Raw genomic sequence first — 23514 nt, forward strand, 5'->3', positions numbered from 1 at the left:
AGTATTGGGGTTTCAGCTTCAGCATCAGTCCTTCCAATGAATATTCAGGACTGATTTCCTTTAGGATGGACTGGTTGGATCTCCTTGCAGTCCAAGGGACTCTCAAGAGTCTTCTCCAACACCACAGTTCAAAAGCACAATTCTTCGGTGCTCAGCTTTCTTTATGGTCTAACTCTCACATCCGTACATGACTACTGGAAAAACCATAGCTTTGACTAGATGGACCTTTGTTGGCAAAGTAATGGTTCTGCCATATAATATGCTGTCTAGGTTGGTCATTGACTATGGTAAAGCCTTTGACTGTGTGGATCATAACAAACTGTGGAAAATTCTTAAAGAGATGTGAATATCAGACCACTTTACCTGCCTCCTGAGAAATCTGTATGCAGATCAAGAAGCAACAGTTAGAATCAGACATTGAAAAATAGACTTTCAAAATTGGGAAAGGAATACATCAAGGCTGTGTATTGTTACTCTGCTTATTTAACTTATATGCAGAGGGGTGGTGGGTGGTGGTTTAGTCACTAAGTCTTCTTCGACTCTTGCAACCCCATGGACTGTAGCCCACCAGACTCCTCTGTCCATGGGATTTCCCAGGCAAGAATACTGGAGTGGGTTGCCATTTCCTTCTCCATATATGTAGAGTACGTCGTGCAAAATGCTGGGCTGGATGAATCACAAGCTGGAATGAAGATTACTGGGAGAAAGGTCAATCACTTCAGATATGCAGATCACACAGTGTCCTTAAGTCTGTTCTCTGTGTCTCCATCTCCACTGCTGCCCTGCAGATAGGTTCATCAGTACTGTCTTTCTAGATTCTGCATACGGGTGTGTTAATGTATGATATTTTCTTTCTCTTTCTGACTTACTTCATTCCGTATAATAGGATCTCGATTCATCCACCTCATTAGCACTGACTTAAATGGCATGCCATCTCTAAACATGGCCTCATTTGTTCTGGAGAGTCTGAGCATTTTCCAAACTAGCCACTTGTGGCCTCTCTTTACTGAACAGCACTTCCCTCAGTTCCCCCTCCTCTCGGCTGGACAGACGGGGAGCGGCGGAGACACCAGGCAGGGGCAGCACGCGCCGCGTGGCCGTGTCGCTGCCAGAGCTCCCGCTCGGAGGCACGCTTCCTGCTGTCCGTGTGGCCGTGGCCCCGCGGGGCTCTCTGTCTGCTCCCCTCTGTAGTCTCCCATGACTCCCCTCGCCCTGCTGCAGACCTGACCTGCGGAGTCTTCAGAGCCCAGAGCCCTCGCGGGGATGTGTTCAGGGCGGGTGAGGCGTTCGCTCCGAGCTGCCCCCTAGTCCTGAGCTACTCCCACGTCGGGTTTCTAGCTCAGCGGCGCTATGCGCCTGCTGCCAGAGTTGGTGTTGACTTCCCTTTCTGGCTGTCAGTTTACCCCAGGGTTTAGTGGCTTAGAGCAGTCAGCGTCTGTCCTCTTTCTGGCGGGTTGGCAGTCCGGCTGTGGCTCATGGGTCCCTCACGAGGTTCAGTGAGAGCGCCTTCCAAGCTTGCGCTCGTGGCTGCTGACAGACCTCAGGAAGGCATTCTCCAAGCCCACTCTGGTGGCTGCTGGTCACATGGGCCTCTGCTCAGGCTGCCCTCGGTCCTCAGCGGGCCGAGGGCACCAAGGCAAAGCCCCAGTCTTCCTGTAAGTCCTCTCGGAGGTGCCATCCCATCATGTTTGTTGGGTTCTGTTTGCTAAAAGTGGCTCACTAGGTCCAACCTACCTTCCAGGGGACAGGGGTAACAAGGGGGTGAACCCCAGGCAGTGGGATCACTGGGGGCTATCTGAAAGGCCACCTTATATTATAAACCAATGTGAGCAAATTTTGAGGATTAATGGAAAATAGGAGATATGTTGGGAGACTGACAATGGGAAGAAAGTAGATTTAGAAAATGACAGCGTTCAACCCTGGGGACATGTGATGCTGAGAAAAATTGGTGGTGATGGTTGGGGTGCCAAGGGCAGACATGACAAGCTCATTCCCTTTGCTGCTCTGTAGGGTCAAAGTGGACGCAGCAGCTGTGGGCAGGTCTGAAGTCCTCTGAGTGGGGTGTTGTATCCAGGCTGGGGAGGCAGGCAGCGGAAGGCTGTGCGTCTGGGTGGCTTGGAGCTGGTGCAGCCAGCACAGCGGGCATGCAGGGCGTGGGCCAGCATTAGCCTGCAGAGGCCGCTGCCCCTGATCAGTCACCGTTTGCCAGGCTTGGTGAGGGTGCCGATGTCAGGCCGATGAAATGGGTGCGCGTGACTGAAACCTTGGGTGACGAGTGAGCCACATAGCAAAGTGGAATCCAGGAGACTGAGGTTCACAGGGCAGTTCTCCACACCAGCTGCAGACGCCAGGTTAGCAGGAGTAAGGGTTAACCACACACGAAGAGCACACAGCACTCACGCTGACTGTGGTGTGCCCCGCAAGGCGCAGCGCCAGGGAGGGAGCTCCATTTGGGCACCGTTGGCGAGGGATCTGCTGTGCTTCAGCCCCACTGCTCTGGCCTTTCTGAGTCCCTCGCACCAGACACACTGATGCTGGCAGTGACTGGAGCGGGGGCAGGCCTCTTGCCCACAAGTCGCAGCCCACCAGTGTGGTCAGTGATCGGGATGAGCCTTGGTGAAACGACAGAGCAAGCTAGTCCCCGTCTGTCTTTGGTGGCACTTGCTGGCTCCTAGTATTTGGGGGAAGACAATATACAGTTATGAACTGGAACATCTCGGAGGGGACAAGACCAAACTGGGGATGTTACAAGGAAGCCGAGTCTGCTGGTCTGTGTGGACACAGCCTAACAGTCAAGGCTGTCTGAGGTGGTTTGCTGGCCTAGAGGGGTCACCTGGTTGTGATAAACCACAGGGGCGGCACTGCACAAGGAGTCTTTTTAAGATTTGCCCAGAAACCCACAGGCCAGACCTGCTCTGTGTCCTGTGTCCTCCTGGTATGTCTGGAGAAGGACAGGCACCGTCTGTGGCTCCCAGAGGCTGCAGGAGCTCCGTGTGAGGCCCCTGCCTCATGTTGACTTATCTGGCTTGAGCTTCGGACAGGGGAGCCAGGGCTGATGCTTCAGGAGAGACATGGCCACAGCCTTGCCCCGGGCCGACCCCATCTCTGTTGCAGGTCATTGTGGGGAGCATTTTCGAGGTGGTCTGGGCAGCCATCAAGCCAGGAACCTCCTTCGGCATCAGTGTGCTGCGGGCGCTGCGGCTGCTGAGAATCTTCAAAGTCACAAAGTATGTCGTCCGCGTGCTGGTGGGGGCGGTGGTTCCTGTCGTGTGCTCTGGGGTGGGGGGATTACTGTCCTCCTTGTGCTCCGGGAGTGGGGGGAGAGGATTCCCTGTGCTCTGGGGGTGGGGGGAGGGGATCCCCTGTGCTCCGGGGGTGGGGAGGAGTTCCTCCAGGGCTCGGGGGCGGAGTTCCTTATCCACATGCTCAAGGGCTGGAGGGGGAGTTCCTCCCAGGGTCGGTGGGAGGAGTTCCTCCTCCTGGGGCCCTGGGGGTGGTGGAGCACGCCCCCAGGAGCAGCACCTTTGTTGGCCCAGTTCCCATGCTGCCTGTGACTCCAGCCCTGGAGCTCAGGGACGGGGACTCCCCCCACTCCTGGAGCACACGGATGTGCAGCAGGGGTCTTGTGCTCAGCAGTCCGGAGTCTCTTCCTGTGGCTTTTAACTGGGTAAACAGACAACAGCCACAAAGCAGCGAGTGTGAGGCTGGCAGCCCAGCGTGATTTCATCTGGGCCCTGGTGGCCTGTCTATCCGCGGGGCTGTTTTCAGCCTCAGCACTGCCCCAGCATTTCTGGTTTTCTCATTAGCTTGTTCCTCACAGTTTCACATTGGCTCCTGTCTTGAAACCCACAAGCCCATCTTTCAGCCTCTAAGGGTGACGGTTCCCTGGTTAATGGAGAAAACAGAGGTTATCAGATAGAGGTTTCCTATCTTGCTGCCCCTAAGTTTGCTTACCTGCCTTGCAGCCCCTGTCCTGGCCCCAGCAGGGCTCTGACCTTCTGACCTGAACTCCCAGGCCTGCCTTTTCCACTCAGGGCTGAGCCTGCCGGCCGTCCTCAGTGATAGGACGCGGCCCTGACTGTGTGTTCAGGTTCATCCCGCTTGGCTCCACAGCCCTGGAGGAAGGCTGCTCCCTTCTGCCCGTGAGGGCGCTGGACCTCCCCGTCTCTGCCAGAGCGGTGGTGGGAGGGGGCTGCTCCTGGCCACAGCTGTCACCTGCTGGCCGTGGGCATAGTGACTCCACCGTGGGTCCCGAGCCACCCTGAGGCTCTGAGGCTCCCAGCCTGGCGCGCCTGGAGCATGTGGCCGCACGTGCCCAGCTCATGACGGCTGTGGGATGGTCCAGACTGAGCCTATGCAGGTGGCCTGCTTCCAAACACCTGCAGTGACTTCCTCAGCCTCCTGGGGAGGCTGGACTAGATCTTTTCTGGTCTGTTTTAAATCCACACCTGAGGCCATTCAAAGTCAGGATGTTGTAATGCAGAGGAGCTTTGGATAGGACTCCTGTCTGGCTTGGCCTACAGATGCTTCTGGGTGCTCCCACCACCTGCCCTCGTCCTCCGCTGCTTCTGCAGGAGGAGGTGGTGCGGTGCTACCTGCACCTTGGCTGTGGGCCTGGCGTCTTAGCAGCTCCATTTCCTCCTGGAAATGGGTGGCTCTTGTCCTGACCTAGACCTTGCCCATCAGGAGAAGGCTTTCTGGAGTCTTCTAGCCCATCTCTTATTAACTTTCACGCACCCAGTAAGGGAGTAGTGGGTCTCTGTGACACAGCCTTGGGGACGAGGGCTCAGGGATGCCCCAGGCCTCTTCCCAGTCCAGGGCAGAGGACAGCAAGTGCTAAGGCAGAGAGGCACATGGCGTGTCTCCCTGGGGCTTGGGCTCTCCTGGGGTTGGAGCTGGAGGGACCCATTTGCAAGCCCGCAGCAAGACTTATCCGCAGACTGCAGGGGGCCTGTGAGGCACAGGGGTTCAGCTGAATGAGAGGGTTGTGGTCTCTGGCCCCCAGGAGCGTTTGAGGGGTGGGCTGGAGGGGTGTTGAGCCTGGAGGGCTGCTCCGAGCTACGTGGCTCGGGCCCTGGGGGGCACCCGAGCCTGGCCTGCTTCGCTGAGACTGCGTGCGAACCTGCTCGCTGAGGGTGGTGGTGCTGATGGACGCTCCAGTGCGGCCCCTTCTCCCGCACAGCTGGGACGCAGCTGTGGCCCTCACTCGCCCGTGCTGGCCTAGGGGAGCTGAGGGATGCAGGCAGGTGTAGCCGCAGGGGAGGGAGACCAGAGAGCTGGTGTGGAAGGTGCGCATGAGCCCAGCTCTGACCGTGCTGTCTCTGCCGTCACCCTGGGCCGGGTGGTGGGCTGCAGTGCAGATGGGGTGTGGGGCCCTGGAGAAAGTGCGTGTGGGGCCCTCAGGGCGGGAGGTGCCGGAAGCCGCAGGCGTGGCCCTCGGGGTCCTGGTGTCCTGGCGCGCTCGGACCAGGCCTCCCCACAGGTACTGGAGCTCCCTGCGGAACCTGGTGGTGTCCCTGCTCAACTCCATGAAGTCCATCATCAGCCTGCTCTTCCTTCTCTTCCTCTTCATCGTGGTCTTCGCTCTGCTGGGCATGCAGCTCTTTGGGGGGCAGTAAGTGAGGCTGGGCCCCCTAGGGGCAGGGCTCAGGGGACAGTACTGCTGGGTTCCCACTCTGCTTCCCCCACAAAGGCCCTAAGAAGGGCTGCTGGCCCAGACACAGCCTCCAGATGCCAGCCCTCCTGGGCCCAGTGGACCTGCTTCTGTCTGTCCAAGACCCTTGTTCTTCTCAGGTTCAACTTCCAGGATGAGACTCCGACAACCAACTTTGACACCTTCCCTGCTGCCATCCTCACTGTCTTCCAGGTAAGGCTCTTGGCTCTGGACTAAGTCGTGGATGCGGGGCTTTGTGGGTGCGGGGGAGGCAGCCTGCCGTCAGCCCCTCAGTGCCCGTGAGGACACAGGCACAGTGGGCCTCTATGTCAGGCCCCGGTTAGGACCCGGCTTGGGAGCCTGCCAGGGGCAGGTGGATGTCCTGGGAAACCCTGGCTTCAGTTGTCGATTAGCTCTCTGCTGGATACCTGGAACTGATTACAGCTGTCTTTGTCCTTTGCAAATACAGCGGAAAGCTGTCCCCAGGCTTCTCCCTCCAGGGGCTTGGCCGAGCAGCCCCTTGGCTCTCCTTGTATCTGGACACACACTCCCCGTAGCCCCTGGGGGCAAGTAGGTCAGGGCCCCATTCGTGGTGGCATCTGTGTTCCCTCCTGAGAACTGTCTTGGTTGAGTGCTCTCCCCATCACAGAGCTATGGCTTGCACCTCCACGACGGGTCTCCCCCATGTGATAAGGCAAACATCTCTGTCCCACACAGTGCCCTTGGCCATGTCTGAGACCAGGCAGGATGAGGGCGGGGGTGGGCGTCCATGATGGAGCTTAGAGAAGCCCCCACTCCACAGGCACTCTGGCCAGGGTCCTGCCTACCCTCAGCTACTGCTGGAGCTACGACAGGTATGAGGAGCGGGGACCTTGGGGCCCCTCTCCCAAAGGAAGGGGACTTCCCAGCTGACGGTTTGAACAACCTGCTGACGGAGTGACCCAGTCCGGTCATTTCACCCCCTGAGCCCTCCCGGTCTGGGGGAGCCCTGTAGCTTCTCCGCCCCCAGGACCAGTGGGTAGAGCCCTCTCCTTCCAGAGGGTCGTCCTCTCCCGGCCTGACCAGACTCCAGACCCTGCACTGTCACTGCCCGCTTCCCATCTGACCCCATCCCGAGTCCTGTGGCTTCTCCTCCTCTGAGCTCAAAGGTCTGGAGTGCCAGTGAGCTCACTGCCCTTCTTACCGTCTTTGTCAAGGCATCCACGGATGATGCAGAGCAGTGTCTGGTCTTTTAAGGAGGCTGAGAGGGTAGTTAAGGCTGGAGGAGGCTGAGCAGATCGCCAGGGACAGGCACATAACGCCCTCAGGATGACACTGGGCCAATGGCCTGAGAGCCCAGGGTGGAGCCCCTGCTTCTGAATGGGGTTGGAGAGGGAGGCATGTGACGGGGTGGGGTGGAGCAGGAGGACAGCTTGAACTCTGCTCCCAGTGAGGCTGCCCCTGTGGAAGAGCGCCGACCATGCCCACAGGTGGAGGGGAGCCGCTCCTAAGACATGGAAATAGCAGATGAATGCAGCTGCCTTCAACCCTCAGATGGCTAAAGGTTAAAGGAAGAGGGGCACCTCAGAACCAAGAATATCGGGTTAATATGACAAATAACTAACAATCCTGGAAGTAAAAATATAGCTATTTAAAAAAACAAATAGAGGGTGAACCGTACACTGATGTGGTCCTAGTGAGAACTGGGGAGCCGGCAGGCATGGAAGACCTGAGCCCACTGTGGCTCAGAGGTGCAGAGAAGGTGCCAGCAACCTTCCAGAAAGAGCTGAGACCTGGAAACTGCCCAGTAAAGAGAAAATCTTAAAATCTGTTGTAGAAAGAAGGACTTCCTGTGAAGAATGCAAGTCTGATGGCAGAAGGTTGGGGAAAAGTAACTAAAATATCGGAGGACAGTCTCCGTTGTTCTGGAAGAGTGCACGATCTGAGGTGGAGGAGACACATCCAGACGCAGACGCTGGGGGGAAAGCACTGCAGGTGTGATGCAGGTGCATCTAGGGCGGTGGAGGCGGGGGGATGCAGTAACCCGGGGAGAAGCAGAAAACCCAGGCGGTTTCATAAATGGAATAATTTATGAATAGTAATTGAAAAATCTACCTATCCTGGCCACCACGCTGACAGTTTTAACAACTGAATTCTGCCAACTGTTTAAGAACAGTTACTCCAGTTTTATACAGATGACTCCAGAGAAGATAAAAAGGAAGTACCCACCCTTTATGAAACTGGACTAATCTTGATATGAAAATGCCATATAAAGACAATATGAGAGAAGAAAAATATATATTACCATCACACACAGAGAGACAAGACATCCTCAGGGAAATAAGAACCAATTCAACTTGGATGTACTTAAAGATCATCTTTATGATCAACTTGAATTTACCCTAGAAATGCAAAATTTACCCTAGAAATGCAAGATGACTTAACATTAGAAAGTCTATTACTGTAACTCATCACCTTAACAGACTGAAGAAGGGAAAGAGTGTGCCATCAGAAAGAGCATCTGAGCTCCAGCAAAAGCACAACCAAGCACCAGAGTGAGAAGCAGACGGGATGAGATGAGCGACTGTGTTAATTGTGGAAGCTGGGTGATGAGTGTGTGGGGGTGCATCACACCCTGTACTCTGTGTGTGTTTGATAAAACCCAGCACTCTTGCAGACAGAAGCTCTTAGCAGACTATGCCAGTATCAGTGGTCTTGGTGCAGTAGAATAAGAAAAAGATGAAATAAAATTTCTTAGGATTGCCAAGGAAGAAAGAAAAATGTCATTATTCACAGATGAAATATTTATGTACTCAGAACACTTGTGTTGTCACTGCAGATGGTGTGGGATAGTTTGGTTATCCATAGAGAAAAAAAGGAAGTTGGATTTCCACCTCGTAGCAGATTTGAAAATCAGCTCAGATGAATTAAGACATGAATGTGAAAAGCAAATTTCAAATTTTAGAACATACAGGAGAGTACTGTTACTAACTGAAGGCCTTCTTAAGGAAGAGATAAAAATGCACAGATCATAAGTGAAACGTTTGGCAAATTTGACTATTGAAATACAAATTTCTGCATCCAAAAATCACCATAGCGTGTCAAATGAGTCATAGGCTGGAGCAGACATTTCCACAGCATCAGCCAATAAACAGCGACCAGAATAAATAGCAACCAGAACGAGGGCGTCCCAGGTGGCGCTAGTGGTAAAAAATCCACCTGCCAATGCAGGAAGCTCCAGAGACACAGTTTCGATCTGCGGGTTGGGAAGATCTCCTGGAGTAGGAAGCGACAACCCGCCTCAGTATTCTTGCTGGAAAATTCCATGGGCAGAGGAGTGTGGCGGGCTACAGGCCATGGGGCTGCAAAAAGTCAGACATGACTGAACAACTGAGCAGAGCAATCAGAAGAAACAAAAACGTGCACACATCAGAAAGGGGAAGCAGCAGCAGAAAGGGCCCCGTGCGTAGGAAGGAGCTCGGGGCGAGGAGCGGCGGGAGAGCAGAGCTGTAAAACCAGCCTCTGTTACTCGCAGTCAGGGCGGTGCGAAGTAAACCTGTCTCAGGCTAGCTGAGATTAAGAAACCCAACAGTCTCAAGCTTTAGAGAAACTGAAAGGTCTCTCAGTTGTGTCCAACTCTCTGTGACCCCCATGAACTATACAGTCCATAGAATTCTCCAGGCCAGAATACTGGTGTGGGTAGCCTTTCCCTTCTCCAGGGGATCTTCCCAACCCAGGGATCGAACCCAGGTCTCCCACATTGCAGGCGGATTCTTTACCAGCTGAGCCACAAGGGAAGCCCCAAGTTTTAGAGAGGATGTGGAGAAATGAGGATTCCCTTGTGGTGTTGGTGGGTTGATAGAACCACTTTGGAAACTAATGTCACAGTATCTAACCCACTGGCACTCACACACAAGTTGTTCCTGTTGTGGGTGCATGCCCTGGAAGGTCCCTGGCCAAATGCACAGACACCTGTGAGACCATGGAGGCGGCACCACACATGGTAGCGAAACCCCGGAGACCTCTTCATCGTTCATCCTCAGGAGAGTGATAAGAAGAGTGTATTCTGTCTGGGCAGCAGGACCATGAATGAATGACCTGGAATTAACTATATTAACATGGATCAGAAGCAATGTTAATCTAAAAAAAGCAAGATTCAGAATAATGCAAATCATATGATACTATTTAATTAACTTTAAAAATTGAAGTAGAGTTGATTTACAGTGTTATGTTAATTTCTGCTGTATAGCAAAGTGACTCAGTTATACATATACATATATATATATATATATATATATATATATATATTCTTTTTTCCATTCTTGTCCGTTATGGTTTAGCATATGATACTATTTAAATAAGCATGGAAACATCTTGTTTCCAAACATACTGCGTAACAATATTGTTTACGGTATATATACAAGTAGAACTATAAAAGCCTGCATGGGAATGAGTAACACCAACGTCAGGGCTAGGCTGGTGTGGGGAGAGGAGCAATGAGACTGAGGATTTCTACTCAAGGACCTTCTTGGTACATTTTTTTTTTTTTACATTAGCTTATTTTATTTTTTTCCATATCACCTTATATATTTCTGTTGGCCATGAGGTAATGCAAAGCAAATATTTTTTTAAATATTAAAAAATAAAATGCTTTTATTTTTTTAACCTTTTTTGTATTTTTAAAAATTTATTTATTTTTAATTGAAGGCTAACTGCTTTACAATATTGGTTTGATTTCTGCCATACCTCAGCATGAATTAACCATTGGTGTACATATGTCCCCTCCCTCTTGAATACCCTTCCCCTTCAGCTACATTTTAATGTTTTATTTCTTAAGCTGGGAGTAGGTACACAGAACTTTAAATATTATTCATTGTACCTTTCTGAATGTTTGAAATAATAGTTTAAAATTAAATGAATACAAAAATATAAACTAAGTTAACATTAACCAAGAGAAATCTGGTGTAATAGTAACATCAGCCAAAATAGAAGGTGAAAAAAAAAGCTTTAGTGAAAAGAAGAAGCTACATTTCATAACAATAAAGGGAAGATGCAGTGTAAGAACACGGTCCCCAAAAGCAAAAACTGAAAGAATTACAAAGAGAAATAAAAAGTCCACTCTCTTTTCAGGGATATATATTTCCAGCAAACTGAAGGATGAAGCTGATAAGAGATTAGAAAGCATGAGGAATCAGCTGATGCATACAAGAACTTGCACAACTGACAGTGGGTAAAACACTCATCTGGGGGCGCAGAGAACTTCTGCGGAAGTTGGCCACTTGTTAAATCGCTCCGGAAATCCCTACAAGTATTAAAGAACTGCTCTCCTGCAGTGAACATGCTTTTTATAAAAAGCAGGTTTTACTTATTTAGTTACAATTTGGCCACACTCTGTGACACGTGGGATCTTATTTCCCTGTCCAGGGATCGAATCTGCACCCCCTGCACTGGGACGTGGCATCTTAACCACTGCACCACCAGAGAAGTCACAGAGCACATCCTTAACGTTACTTAAATAAATAGAAACCACCAATAAACAATCACATAAAATCGTCCCCATGTTTGAAAGCTGAGGGATTGCGTTGAAGAAGACATCACAGTGGACACTACAGAATACTTAGAACTAAATAATAATTAGCAAAACTCACAGGATGAGTTTGAAGCAATGCTTAGAGAAAAATTTAGAATCTTAGAAGCAAGTATCAAAATAAGAAAATGACTAAAGAGAATGGCTGAAAATAAATATGTTAAATACTCATCTTAAAAATTAAAAAAAAAGAAATGATAGAGTAAACCAAAGAGAAACTGAAAGCAGGAAAAAAATAATGCTAAGAGCAGATGTTAGTGAAACAGAAAACTGACATGCCAAGATAACAAAATCATAAAAAGTTCATCATCAGTAAGCGCATGGGCGTGCAGTCGTGTCCGACTCTTTGCCACCCATTGAACTGCAGCCCTCTGGGGGCCACAGCTGTGTACAGATGTGTACCCTCCAGGGATGGCACCACCCGGCGTTTCTGGGCTGGTGTCTCCAAGTGTCTTGAGTGTGTGACAGGTGTCCTGGGGGCCTGTGTCAGGACAGTAATTGATCAGAAGATCAGACTCCATCCGAGCCTCCTGGCTCCACTTCTGAGTTCTCTCCCCCCATCGCTCTGTGAGGCAGGAGCTTTGTTTTGTCCACTGAGGAACATAAGGCCTGGAGGTTGCCTGGCACACAGCAGGCACTGTTTGCTCAGTGAAGGTAGATGCAAGTAGTCTGAAATAAAGTTCTCAAGAATCAAATCCAATTCTGTATAAAGTAGAACTTCATAGTTAAACTGCACTTATCTCAGTAATATAATAATTTGTCAATGTAATTTCCTGGTCTCTACATGTTAAAGAGAAAAATAAGCATATCAATAGATGTAGAAAGATAAAACATTGACATTATGATGAAAAACATGTTATACAAAGAACTTAAAATACTAAGGACTCAGAAACAAGAAAGCAACCCAAAACAAACCCACAGCTAGGTGGGATAGCTAATATGGATGAGCTTCCTTTTTGAAGGGACAGAAATGTTCTAAAATTGACTGTGGTAGTGGTTGCATATATGTGTGAATGTACTAAAAACCACTGAACTGTACACTTTAAATGACTGATTTATATGGTATGTTAACTATATCTCTTAATTTCTTCTAAGAATACCTTAGAAGAAAGGGAGTAGCCCTCATAGTCAACAGAAGAGCCCAGAATGCAGCACTTGGGTCAATCTCAAAAATGCCAGAACGATCTCTGTTCGTCTCCAAGGCAAACCATTCAGTATCACAGTAATCCGAGTCTATGCCGAAGAAGCTGAAGTTGAACATTTCTATGATGACCTACAAGACCTTTTAGAATTAACACCAATAAAAGATGTCCTTTTCATCATAGGGGACTGGAATGCAAAAGTAGGAAGTCAAGACATACCTGGAGTAACAGGCAAGTTTGGCCTTGGAGTACAACATGAAGCAGGACAGAGGCTAACAGAGTTTTGCCAAGAGAACACACTGGTCACAGCAAACACCTTCTTCCAACAATGCAAGAGATGACTCTACACATGGACATCACCAGATGGCTAACACTGAAATCAGATTGATTATATTCTTTGCACCCGAAGATGGAAAAGCTCTATACAGTCAGCAAAAACAAGACTGGGAGATGACTGTGGCTCACATCATGAACTCCTTATTGCCAAATGCAGACCTAAATTGGAGAAAGTAGGGAAAACCACTAGACCATTCAGGTATGACCTAAATCAAAGTGGAAGTGACAAATAGATTCAAGGGATTAGATCTGATAGACAGAGTGCCTGAAGAACCTTGGACAGAGGTTCGTGACATTGTACAGGAGGCTGTCCATGATCAAGACCATCCCCAAGAAAAAGAAATGCAAAAAGGCAAAATGGTTGTCTGAGGAGGCCTTACAAATAACTGAGAAAGGAAGAGAAGTGAAAGGCAAAAGGGAAAAGGAAAGATATATTCATCTGAATGCAGAGTTCCAAAGAAAAGTAAGGAGAAATAAGAAAGCCTTCCTCAGTGATCAATGCAAAGAAATAGAGGAAAACAATAGAATGGGAAAGACTAGAGGTCTCTTCAAGAAAATTAGAGATACCAAGGGAACATTTCAAAGATGGGCACAATAGAGGACAGAAATGGTATGGACCTAATAGAAGCAGAAGATATTAAGAAGAGTGGTAGGAATACACAGAAGAACTATATAAAAAAGATCTTCATGACCCAGATAACCACGATGGTGTGATCACTCACCTAGAGCCAGACATCCTGGAGTCCAAAGTCAAGTGGGCCTTAGGAAGCATCACTATGAACAAAGCTAGTGGAAGTGATAGAATTCCACCTGAACTATTCCAAGTCCTAAGAGATGATGCTGTTAAAGTGCTGCACTCAATATGCCAGCAAATTTGGAAAACTCAGCAGTGTCCACTGGACTGAAAAAGGTCAGTTTTCATTTCAATCCCAAAGAAAGGCAATGCCAAAGAATGTTCTAACTACCACACAATTGCACTCATCTCACACATTAGCACAGTAATGCTCAAAATTCTCCAAGCGAGGCTTCAATAATACGTGAACCGTGAACTTCCAGATTTAGAAAAGGCAGAGGAACCAGAGATCATATTGCCAACATCCATTGGAGCATTGAAAAGTGGAATTCCAGAAAAACGTATGCTTTCTTGACTACACCAAAGCCTTTGACTGTGTGGATCACAGGAAACTGTGGAACATTCTTCAAGAGATGGGAATACCAGATCGGCTTACCTGTCTCCTGAGAAATCTGTATGCAGGTCAAGGAGCAATAGTTGGAAATGGAAATGGAACAACGGACTGGTTCCAAATTGGGAAAGAAGTACATCAAGGCTGTATATTGTCACCCTGCTTATTTAACTTACGTGCAGAGCATATCATGGGAAATGCTGGGCTGGATGAAGCACCAGCTGGAATCAAGGTTGCTGGGAAAAATATCAATAACCTCAGATATGCAGATGACACCATTCTTATGGCAGAAAGCAAAGAGGCACTAAAGAGCCTCTTGATGAAAGTGAAAGAGGAGAGTGAAAAAGTTGACTTAAAACTCAGCATTCAAAAAACAAAGATCATGGCATCCGGTCCCATCACTTCATGGCAAACAGATGGGGAAACAGTGGCAACAGTGACAGACTTTATTTTCTTGTGTTCCAAAATCACTGCAGCCGGTGACTGAAGCCATGAAATTAAAAGACGCTTACTCCTTGGAAGAAAAGCTATGACCAACCTAGATAGCATATTGAAAAGCAGAGATATTACCTTGCTGACAAAGGTCCTTCTAGTCAAAGCTATGGTTTTCCAGTAGTTCTGTGTGGATTTGAGAGTTGGACCATAAAGAAGGCTGAGTGCCGAAAAATTGGTGCTTTTGAACTGTGGTGTTGGAGAAGACTCTTGAGAGTCCCTCGGACTGCAAGGAGATCCAACCAATCCATCCTAAAGGAAATCAGTCCTGAATATTCTTTGGAAGGACTGAAGCTGAAGCTCCAATACATTGGCCACCTGATGTGAAGAAGTGACTCATTGGAAAAGACCCTGGTACTGGGAAAGATTGAAGGCAGGAGGAGAAGGGGATACCTGTATGAGATGGTTGGATGGCATCACCGACTCGATGGACATGAATTTGAGCGAGCTCCAGGAGTTGGTGATGGACAGGCATGCTGCAGTTCAAGGGGTCGCAAAGAATTGGACACGACTGAGCAACTGAATGAACTATATCTAAATAAAACTGTTATTTTAGAACAACCATAGCAAACATTGCAGATAAAAGATTGTTGATGGTGAATTTCATGTGCAACTTGACTGGACCATGGGGTGCCTAGATTGAACACTATTTCTGGGTGTGTCTATGACGGTGTTTCTGGATGACATGAACATTTGAATTGGAGGACTGAGAAAGCAGATGTGGGAGCTTCATCTAGTCCACTGTAGGCTTGAGTAGAGCAAAGGGCTGAGTAAGGGAGAGTCCATTCTTGCTGCCCAAATATGTTTGAGCTGGGGCATTCAGTTTCTCTTGCCCTTGGACTCAGATTTGGGCTGAAACTTACACTGTCATCTCTCCCAGTCAGTTGTGGGCCTTGGGACTTACTCTCCATAATCACAAGATAAGCCATACCCAGACATCTCCTATTGCTTCTGTTTCTCTGGAGAACTCAGACTAATACTGGTTGACAGCATTATGACTAAATAGAAACCAAGGGTAGCTAGTATTCAGGCAGTTGAAGTCAATGTAATAAGAAAAAGGAAGAGGTAGGAGGACTGGAAAGGAATAGACAAATGATGTGATTACATAGAAACCCAGAGAATCAGTTAGAAATAATAAGGGAATTCACCAGTGCTGCTGAACACAAGAGGAGCATTCAAAAGATAGAGCTTTTCTATGTACCTGTATCGATAAATTAGAATATTCAATTAAAATGAAAGATTTCACTTACAGTAATTATAAAAGCTATGAGTTACCCAGAAATACATCCACAAGAAATATGCAAGACTTCCACATGTGAAATTATAACGTGTTATTAAAAGACCTGAAGAACTGAAAACAAATGTCTTTAAATGGGAAGCCTCACTGTTGTAAAGGGATCAGTTCTCCCTAATTTAATCAGTGATTCAAATCCCAACAGGACTTCTCTTGGAATTCAGCATGTTGATTCTATGGGACAGTAAATATCCAAGAATAGCAAAGACAATTCAAGGTGGAATGATTTGCCCCACTGTGTATCAAGACTTACTATAGAGCTACCATAATGAAGATTTTAACGTCTAAAGACAAAGTATCAGAGAACAGACTAGGAAGCCCAGAAATATGCCCAGGCTTTTGTAGGAAGTTGGTCATATTAAAAAGATGGTGTTTAAATCAATGGGGGATGGGTGGAGTGGGCAGTAGGGGTGGAATGGTCAAAAAACGAGCCTTCTGTGTGGGAGAAAAGTTGATCTTCATCCCCATGGTAGACAGAATGTAACCACTGCACAAAAACTCCAGTTGAATTAGAGATCTAGAAACCAAATTTTAAAATGACTCAAAGAAAATGTAGGAAAATTCGTCATGACCTTGGGATGGAGAGGGACTTCTTAAGAGGCAAAAAGCAGAAACCATAAGGGAAAGAGTGATATATTTGACTTCATTAAACTTTTTAATAATTCAACAAATTAGTTAAAAGCAAAAGGACACAGCAGATTTCTCCAGCAGACGCTGGAGACAGAGGACTGGCATATGCAAGACTCACTTTACTTCTTGTTTAAATTAATTTATTTATTTTAATTGGAAAAGAAAAGAATATACATATGGAAGTCAGTAAGAAAAGATGAGTCACGAGAAATATAAGCCGAAGAGTTGAAAGGGCCACAGAAAGGAGATCTGAGCAGAGGTCCCACCTGACTGGCTGCCTCTTCACCCTGCAGGCTGGAAGCTATCAAAGGGTGTGACGGTGCTCAGTTTGGGACGAGGGTGTGAGGAAGACAGAGCCTGAGTTGTTGATGGGACAGTAATTTGGGATAAGCGCTTTGGAAACATCTAGTTCAGTCGAGAATGTGCAGAACCTATGATCCAGCAGGCCCAGTTCTATACAAACTTCATGCACACAGTGGGGCACACTGGCAAAACCTCAAAGTGCCAGTCAGGAAGATGGGTGAACGTGTGGAAGGGCCCTATGCAGCGCTTTCCAGGAACAGTGGGCTTACGTGTCCACGTGGGCCAACTTCAAGGATGCAACAGTGAATGAACAGGGTGGTGTATGTAGTCTGACACTTTTCTCTGCATGTTTAGAGCACACATGGTATATTTTGTGTGTGTACATGTGTGTTGTGTAGATGGGAATGCACCCCAGATTCGTGATCGTGGTTGCCTGTCAAGGTTGATCATGGGCGGTGGGACCTGATGCAAATATGACAAAATGTCAGCAGTCTCCATCTTGAGTGGTGGATGCAAGAAAGTCTGTTATCTTATCCCCTTGCACTTTTCCAAAATACAATGGAAAACGAGACCCGTTTCCCGATGGGGCAAGGATTGCGTGTAGCCGCCTTCGTAGCCTGGACCCACTGGCCTGAGGGAGGTAGCTGCTTGGAGGGTCAGAGGCCGCAGCTGCTGTCCGGCCCTGAGAGCTCACGCCCCCCTGAGCCCTGGGTTCCTCACCTGTGCTGCAGTGGCCTGGCAGCTGGGACGCGGAAGCCCGCCGGGCGGACCCCAGGCAGCCCAAGGCTGGCCTCCTTGCCCTTGCTCGCCTTCTCTCCGGAGAGCTCCCTTTCCATTCTTGGCGGAGACTCAGCCCAGCAGCCACGACGGCCCTTCTGGAAGTTTCTTTGGAGGCCCCTGGGCTACCTCGAGTGTCACCCAAGAAGCTGTGTGTGCACACACGTGTGCCCTGGGCTCAGCCGTCTCTCCCTGGGCATGCGTGTGGGCGCCGGTGGCTGTGGACGTGCCTGGGTGCTCTCCCTCCCTTCCCCTGCAGATCCTGACCGGGGAGGACTGGAACGCGGTGATGTACCATGGGATCGAATCGCAAGGTGGAGTTAGCAAAGGCATGTTCTCGTCCGTGTACTTCATCGTCCTGACGCTGTTTGGGAACTGTATCCTCTGTGGGCTGGGTGAGGGGGTAGGTGCCTCCTGGGTCCCTCTCCTCCTCCCCCACCTTGGTGGGGTAGGAAGGGAGGACTTGGGGAAAGACGTGGGCTTTTAGCTTGAGGGCAGCTGTTTGTTTTGCTTTCACTTTAATTTAAATTAATAATTAGGTCTTGGCACCAAGCTTTTAAAAACCTCTCCCTGGTAGAAATGAATCTGCAGGGAAGCACAAGGCAAGGTCTTGTGTGGCGGATGCTCCTCAGGCTTGTGTCTGGAGTCGGGTGGGGGTTCTGCAGGGTCAGGGCAAGCCCAGCTGGGGAGGCTCTGCAGCGGGTGCCCCCATCCTGCCTGACTGGAGTGTTTCCCTGCGACTGGACTCCAAGGGGCATGACCTCCATCCTGCTTTCTGGGCGTGGCGAGGCTTCTGGGTCACCCACAGCTGCGGTCAATGCCAGGAAGCTGCAGCTGACCTCAGTGTGCTGTCTTGTGGGCCTGCTGCAGCCCTGCATAGGTTCGTCCATGAGGCGGAACCCTGGGCTGTGGTTCCCCCTGAGTCCCAGGGTATTAATACCTCCTTGCCTGACAGGGGGGCCTGAGCTACAAGGTCACCTACCCAGAGATTTGCATCAAGGAGGCTAGGGGGCCGCTGCCTAGCAGCTGGGCTGGGCTATGTCTGATGGGGGCTGACATGGCTGGAGGGTTGGGGGATCAGGGGACACCAAGGAAGGAGGCAAGGCTGGCCAGGACCTGGGGAGATGGGCCCCTGTGTTGCATGGAGGGAGCCATGGCCTGACCCTGGGGAGGCTGGGGCATAGACGTCCTTCCTTAGCTGGAGCCCCCAGATACCCTGCTGAACGTCTTCCTGGCCATCGCCGTGGACAACCTTGCCAATGCTCAGGAGCTGACCAAGGTACGCACCTGCAGCCCAGGGATGGGTGGATGGGGGTCAATCCATGTCACTCTGGAGAGGCTGCGGCGTCATGAGGGGGGCCAGGTCCTGCTTTAGGAACGTGTGGCCACTGTCCAGGGGCTCTCCTCAAGTCCTGGACATGCAGGGGTGTGGGGGCACTGAAGAGGCAGGGTGCACCATGCCAGGAAGGGGACTGACCGTGAGGGCCACTTCTGGTAGGTCAAGACTTGGGAAGGATGACCAGAAAAACAGGAGGTGGTGTGGGAGCAGGAGGTGGCCCACAGGAGATGCAACCCACAGGCAGACCTGGATGATGGGGATGCGGGCTGCCCTGGTCTCAGGATCGAAGGGCACTGTGGCTTCACTGTGTGAAGTGGGGGCCGTGTCCTCTCAGAGTGCGAGCCATCATGAGGTGGGCCCTAGGGGACATCTGGTCTGAACACCCTAAAGGGCAGTGAGGGGACCCTGTGGTCATCTCTGGGTGGTGAGGACAGCCTGTGGTCATCCCCGGGAGGGGAGGGCCCCCTATGTTCATCCCCAGATGCTGAGGGGACCCTGTGATCCTCTCTGGGAGGTGAGGGGGCCCCTGTGTTTGGTTTCCTGTGTGGATGGCTGAGCTCGAGTGGCCCTTGTGTGGTGCTGCCCTTGGATTCTGGGCCCGGCTGGTGGCTGGAGGAGCAGCTGGTGTCTGTTCCCAGCACGTCCGCACCCAGCGGGATGGCTTTCTGTCCAGGCTGTGCCCCGCGGGAGCCAGCTGATAGTCGTCTCGCATCCCTGAGCCTGTGGGGGATATGATCACACATGCCTCCCCGTGGCGTCCCTCCAGATGACGCAGCCCCTGCCCGGTTACTCTCATGCTGTCTGTCCCGGACGGTGCCGGCCGCCCGCCGTTTCAGCCTCGGGCTGGCGCTTTGACAAGCCTGGCTGCTGGCCCGGAGGGGCTGTGGTCCAGAGGCCTGAGGACGCTCTGACCCTCACAGGCACACACCTGCTGTCTGTGTGCGTGTGCCTGGGTGCACACCTGTGTGTCTGTCTGTACGCTTGCCCCCGCTGTCCCTGACAGCCTACCGCTTGTGTTGTACCCACTCAGTCCTGCACATCCAAAGACTCTTAACACTGTCCCTGCTCTGGGGCTTGACTTGGGTCTCCCCTGGGGAAGCTGGGCTCTGGACGTCTCGGCAGGCCGCAGAGACTCTGGTGCCCAAGTGCTCCTGCCAGCGCACGCTGTGCAGGGGCCCTGCCTCCCCACCTGGCCCCCCGGGAAGAATGTTCCCCCAGGGGCTCGTGGGTGCGCCCGCCTCTACCTCTGCTTGACTGGGCGGGGCTGTGCCTGTGGGTCTGGACCCCTCCCTTCCTCTGAGGCTCGGGAATCCCCCTGGCCTTCCTATTCCTGCTGTCAGCCAGTTGCTGGACTGAATCTCGCAATCCAGGAGCGGCTGGAGAGCGGCCCAAGCCCCTGGCTGGGGGGCCGGTGCAGCCACAGAGCACTCCTGGTCTCAGGATTCCTGGAGCCACGTGAACCAGGGCTGCCCAGTAGCCTTGGTGATCTGGCACCAGCTGTCCTGAGCTTGAGGTCAAAGTTCTCACTGCCCCTTCAAGGTTGTCAGTGGGAGGACATATTGACAGGTCATGTCCTGGGCTCCTGTCTCCATGCCCAGACACCCTGGGTGGTGGCCCCTTTGGACAAACTGCCCTAATTCAGGGATTTTCTCCCTTTTGGAGGTGGAAGTGGAGGCCTGTTTGTGTCAGGCTCTGGGCACTCCTGGGCTGGCCAAGGGTCCCAAAGAGTGGGGCTTGGTGCTCCCTCCTTCATACTCCCACTAATACACGGTGGTGTCACTTGTCTTTTGAAGTGGAAATAAACTCATGTCAAGTTTGTAGAACACCCACTGGAGTGACTTGAGGGCCATAAACAAGGATGGAGCCCGGAGCTGGAGGAGGGGCGTCCCTCGGGGGCTTCGTGGTAGGTCTAGTTCTGCCGCCCTCTGGGGCCTGAAGCTGGAAGCTTTCTTCTCTATGGTGGGAAATGTACAGACAGCTCACAGGGGCTTAGTTGCCATTACTGTGCCCCTAAAAGCAAATTTAAGGATGTTTGGGATGTGTTGGGAATGCCAGCTTCCAGAGGAGCCAGGTGGGCCTGGGGTTGGGGTAATGGGGGAAATAAGGGTGGTCCCAGTGATGTAGCTGGACCACACGGAGACTGGTGGGCCTGTAGACTCAGCCTAGAGCTCTTTATCTAGATCTGAGGAGCAGAGCATTTTGGTTTTGCCTGGTGATGTGGGCTTGGGGCTGGAGGGTCCGTCTTGCCCCATGTGGGGTGGGCAGAGGCGGGGCAAGGCGTCTGCTCAGGTGTCACATGCCAGCCCAGAGGCAGAGAGCCCTGGGGCTCTCCTCCAGGAGCTCAGTGAGGAATGGAGCCCGTGGCCAGGCACAGTCAGCGCCGGGGACCGGTGGTCGGGGGTGACCCAGTAGGTCCGGGCGGAGAAGCTCTGGGGTCATGAGGTGGCCCTGCTAAACACTCTTGGGGAGGGCTCCCGTGGGCGGTGCTGAGGGGCACCCAGACTCAGGGTGGCCAGCTGTCCCGTGCGCTGGCTCACTGGTCTGGGGGCAGAGACAGACTTCGTTCCAGTGTGACAACTGTTGGGGGGAGGCAGGAGGGGGCAGGTGGGAATAGAGAGGTGGGTTTGCATTTCAACGGAAAGAGACTGACGTGCAGGAATATGCTCCTGGGCTGGGGCTCCAGAGCGGTACTGTCAGCGGTGAGCGTGCTGCGAAGGGTGCTGACTGCGGACTGTCGCCTGCAGAGATGGGCATAGCAGGAGGGTCTGGAGCCTGCGTGGGTTGTGCTGAGGCAGGAGCTAGCTGCCTGGCCTGTGGCTTAGGGGGCAGAAGGACTCAGAGGCTCTAGGATGAAGAGCTGGTGGCATGAGAGGAGGTCAGGTGGGGCCAAGCCTTCTGTGGAGCCTCAGAGTGGACACAGCACTCACAGGCTAGCTACACTTTTCTGTCTGTCCAAACAGGACGAAGAGGAGATGGAAGAAGCAGCCAATCAGAAGCTTGCTCTGCAAAAGGCCAAAGAAGTGGCTGAAGTCAGCCCCATGTCTGCTGCGAACATCTCCATTGCCGCGTAAGGCTCTAGGAGTGGGTTGTGGGGTGGTGGCAGGGCTGCTGCAGAGCCCAGCTCCTCCTGGGGCTTCTAGAGAGGGGCCCTTGCCTTGACTGGAGCCTCTTAGGACATAGCCCTCCCCAGGAGCTGAAATGGGGGGAGTGGTTCTCCTCCCCGGCAGGGGCCTTTGAGCAAAGAGACCATGAGGTAGAGCCTCTGGCTTCTCCCTGCTGGGATGAGAGCAAGGGGTGGCAGTGCTGTGGGTGGGAGTGGCCTGCTGAAGGCGGTCCCCCTGGACAGTCTCAGGCAGCTCCAAGGAATTAGTATGTCTGACTTAGGCTCAGTTTTTCAGAAATGTGTTTTGTGAGGCGAAAGATTCAACACAGTACTTCAGCAGCCCAAGAGTCTTAATGCAGTTTCCAAAAGTATCTTTGAGTTTTTGGTGTTGGGACAGAGGTCAAGAGGTGGCCCCTCTGATGAGAGGAGGTCAGGTGGGGCTGAGACTTCTGTGGAGCCTCCAGGCACCTTGCAGAAGCACTGCTGCTGTGTTATGGACTTCAGAGTTGGGGCAGAGCACCCAGCCCAGGGCCAAAAACTGCAGTGGCTGGGGAAGATTGGCCCCTGGGAAGGAGGTGGGACAGTCTGGCCCAGTGTCTGGTCATTGGGTAACCGCAAGAGAGCACAGAGGGGCTTGGGGCCAGACTGAGTCCACCTGGAGCTACCAGTCTTGTGTCCAGCCCCACACTCACCACCCCACGGCCCCTCCGGCTCCCGGTGCAGATCTGGCCCTCGCTCTGCAGCTGCGCCCCTCTGCTGTGCTGACTGAGGTCAGAGTGCCAGGAGCAGCCTCAGGCCCTTCCGTGGTGATGCAGGCGTCAGTGCTGAGTGCTCTGGTGGGGGATGAGTCTGTGCAAGTGTGTACATGCATGGGTGAGGGTCATCTTAGCAGCTTGGTCTCACCTGGATGTCACAGGGCCATGGCCTGTTTTCTAGGAGGGCATTTGCAGAGGTCCTGTCTCTAAGGTGACCAGAAAGTGGTGGCCTGTGGGGGAGAAGAAGCAAAGGGAGGTCTCAGGCCCTGGAAGTGAAGGCAGGGGGCCAGGGGCCTGCAGGGAGCCAGGCAGGACACAGCTGCCACCACTCCGCCAGCTGCTGGGGCCTTGGTGCCCAGCAGTCCTGGAGTCTTGTTGTTTGGCCAGTGTACCGGCTCTGTCTGCTTGGTCCTGGGCTTACAGTGACCCTGGTGACTTCCTGTCACAGCCTCTTCTCCCAAACTGTGTAAGCTGCTGGCAGTCTGCATGGAGGACGTGGTGGTGGCTGGCCAAAGTTTATTCACGTGGGCCTTGTGTGGTTTCTGTGTGCCGTTTGCCTTCCTGCTGTTCTGGAGGGGACTGCGATGTCCTGTGTCCCCTGCTGCTGGCCAGTGCTGCCCGCTCCTTGGGAATGTGCGGCAGGGCACCCACCCCCACCTGGGCAGAGACCCCAGAGAGGAGGGGTCCCTGGCACAGCCACAGGGAGCTTGTCTGGACATCAGAAAGGGAGGGCTGGGCGCCCTTCCTGTTTCTCCGCCCCGCCCCATTCAGGACGCTGCTGCGCAGGAACCAGGCTGTGGACCTCCGGCCCCAGGGCCTGGGGACACTTGGTGCTCCCCTCACAGCAGGCCCCGAGCTCAGGGCCGACCTGTCCACGCCGCGGCCAGCCTGGGGTGTGTCCAGGTGCTGGCCCCTGGGTCTTCCTGTGGGTCCTGCAGGC

The 23514-nt window shown here is 51.8% G+C and overlaps 1 protein-coding gene across 6 annotated transcripts in view; it reads left to right on the top strand.

Annotated features, from left to right (window-relative positions):
• CACNA1B (calcium voltage-gated channel subunit alpha1 B) overlaps positions 1-23514 on the top strand; it is a 203301-nt gene that overhangs the window by 92598 nt on the left and 87189 nt on the right. For all 6 annotated transcript variants that reach the window (XM_070456799.1, XM_070456779.1, XM_070456783.1 and 3 more), the window contains exons 13-18: positions 3115-3227; positions 5483-5614; positions 5794-5866; positions 17637-17754; positions 18589-18656; positions 21677-21783. In XM_070456799.1, the coding sequence (XP_070312900.1) occupies positions 3115-3227; positions 5483-5614; positions 5794-5866; positions 17637-17754; positions 18589-18656; positions 21677-21783 (611 nt within the window). The remainder of the gene's footprint in view (positions 1-3114; positions 3228-5482; positions 5615-5793; positions 5867-17636; positions 17755-18588; positions 18657-21676; positions 21784-23514) is intronic.

This window comes from Odocoileus virginianus, chromosome 2 (assembly GCF_023699985.2).
Source record: "Odocoileus virginianus isolate 20LAN1187 ecotype Illinois chromosome 2, Ovbor_1.2, whole genome shotgun sequence".
Classification (NCBI taxonomy): Eukaryota; Metazoa; Chordata; class Mammalia; order Artiodactyla; family Cervidae; genus Odocoileus; species Odocoileus virginianus.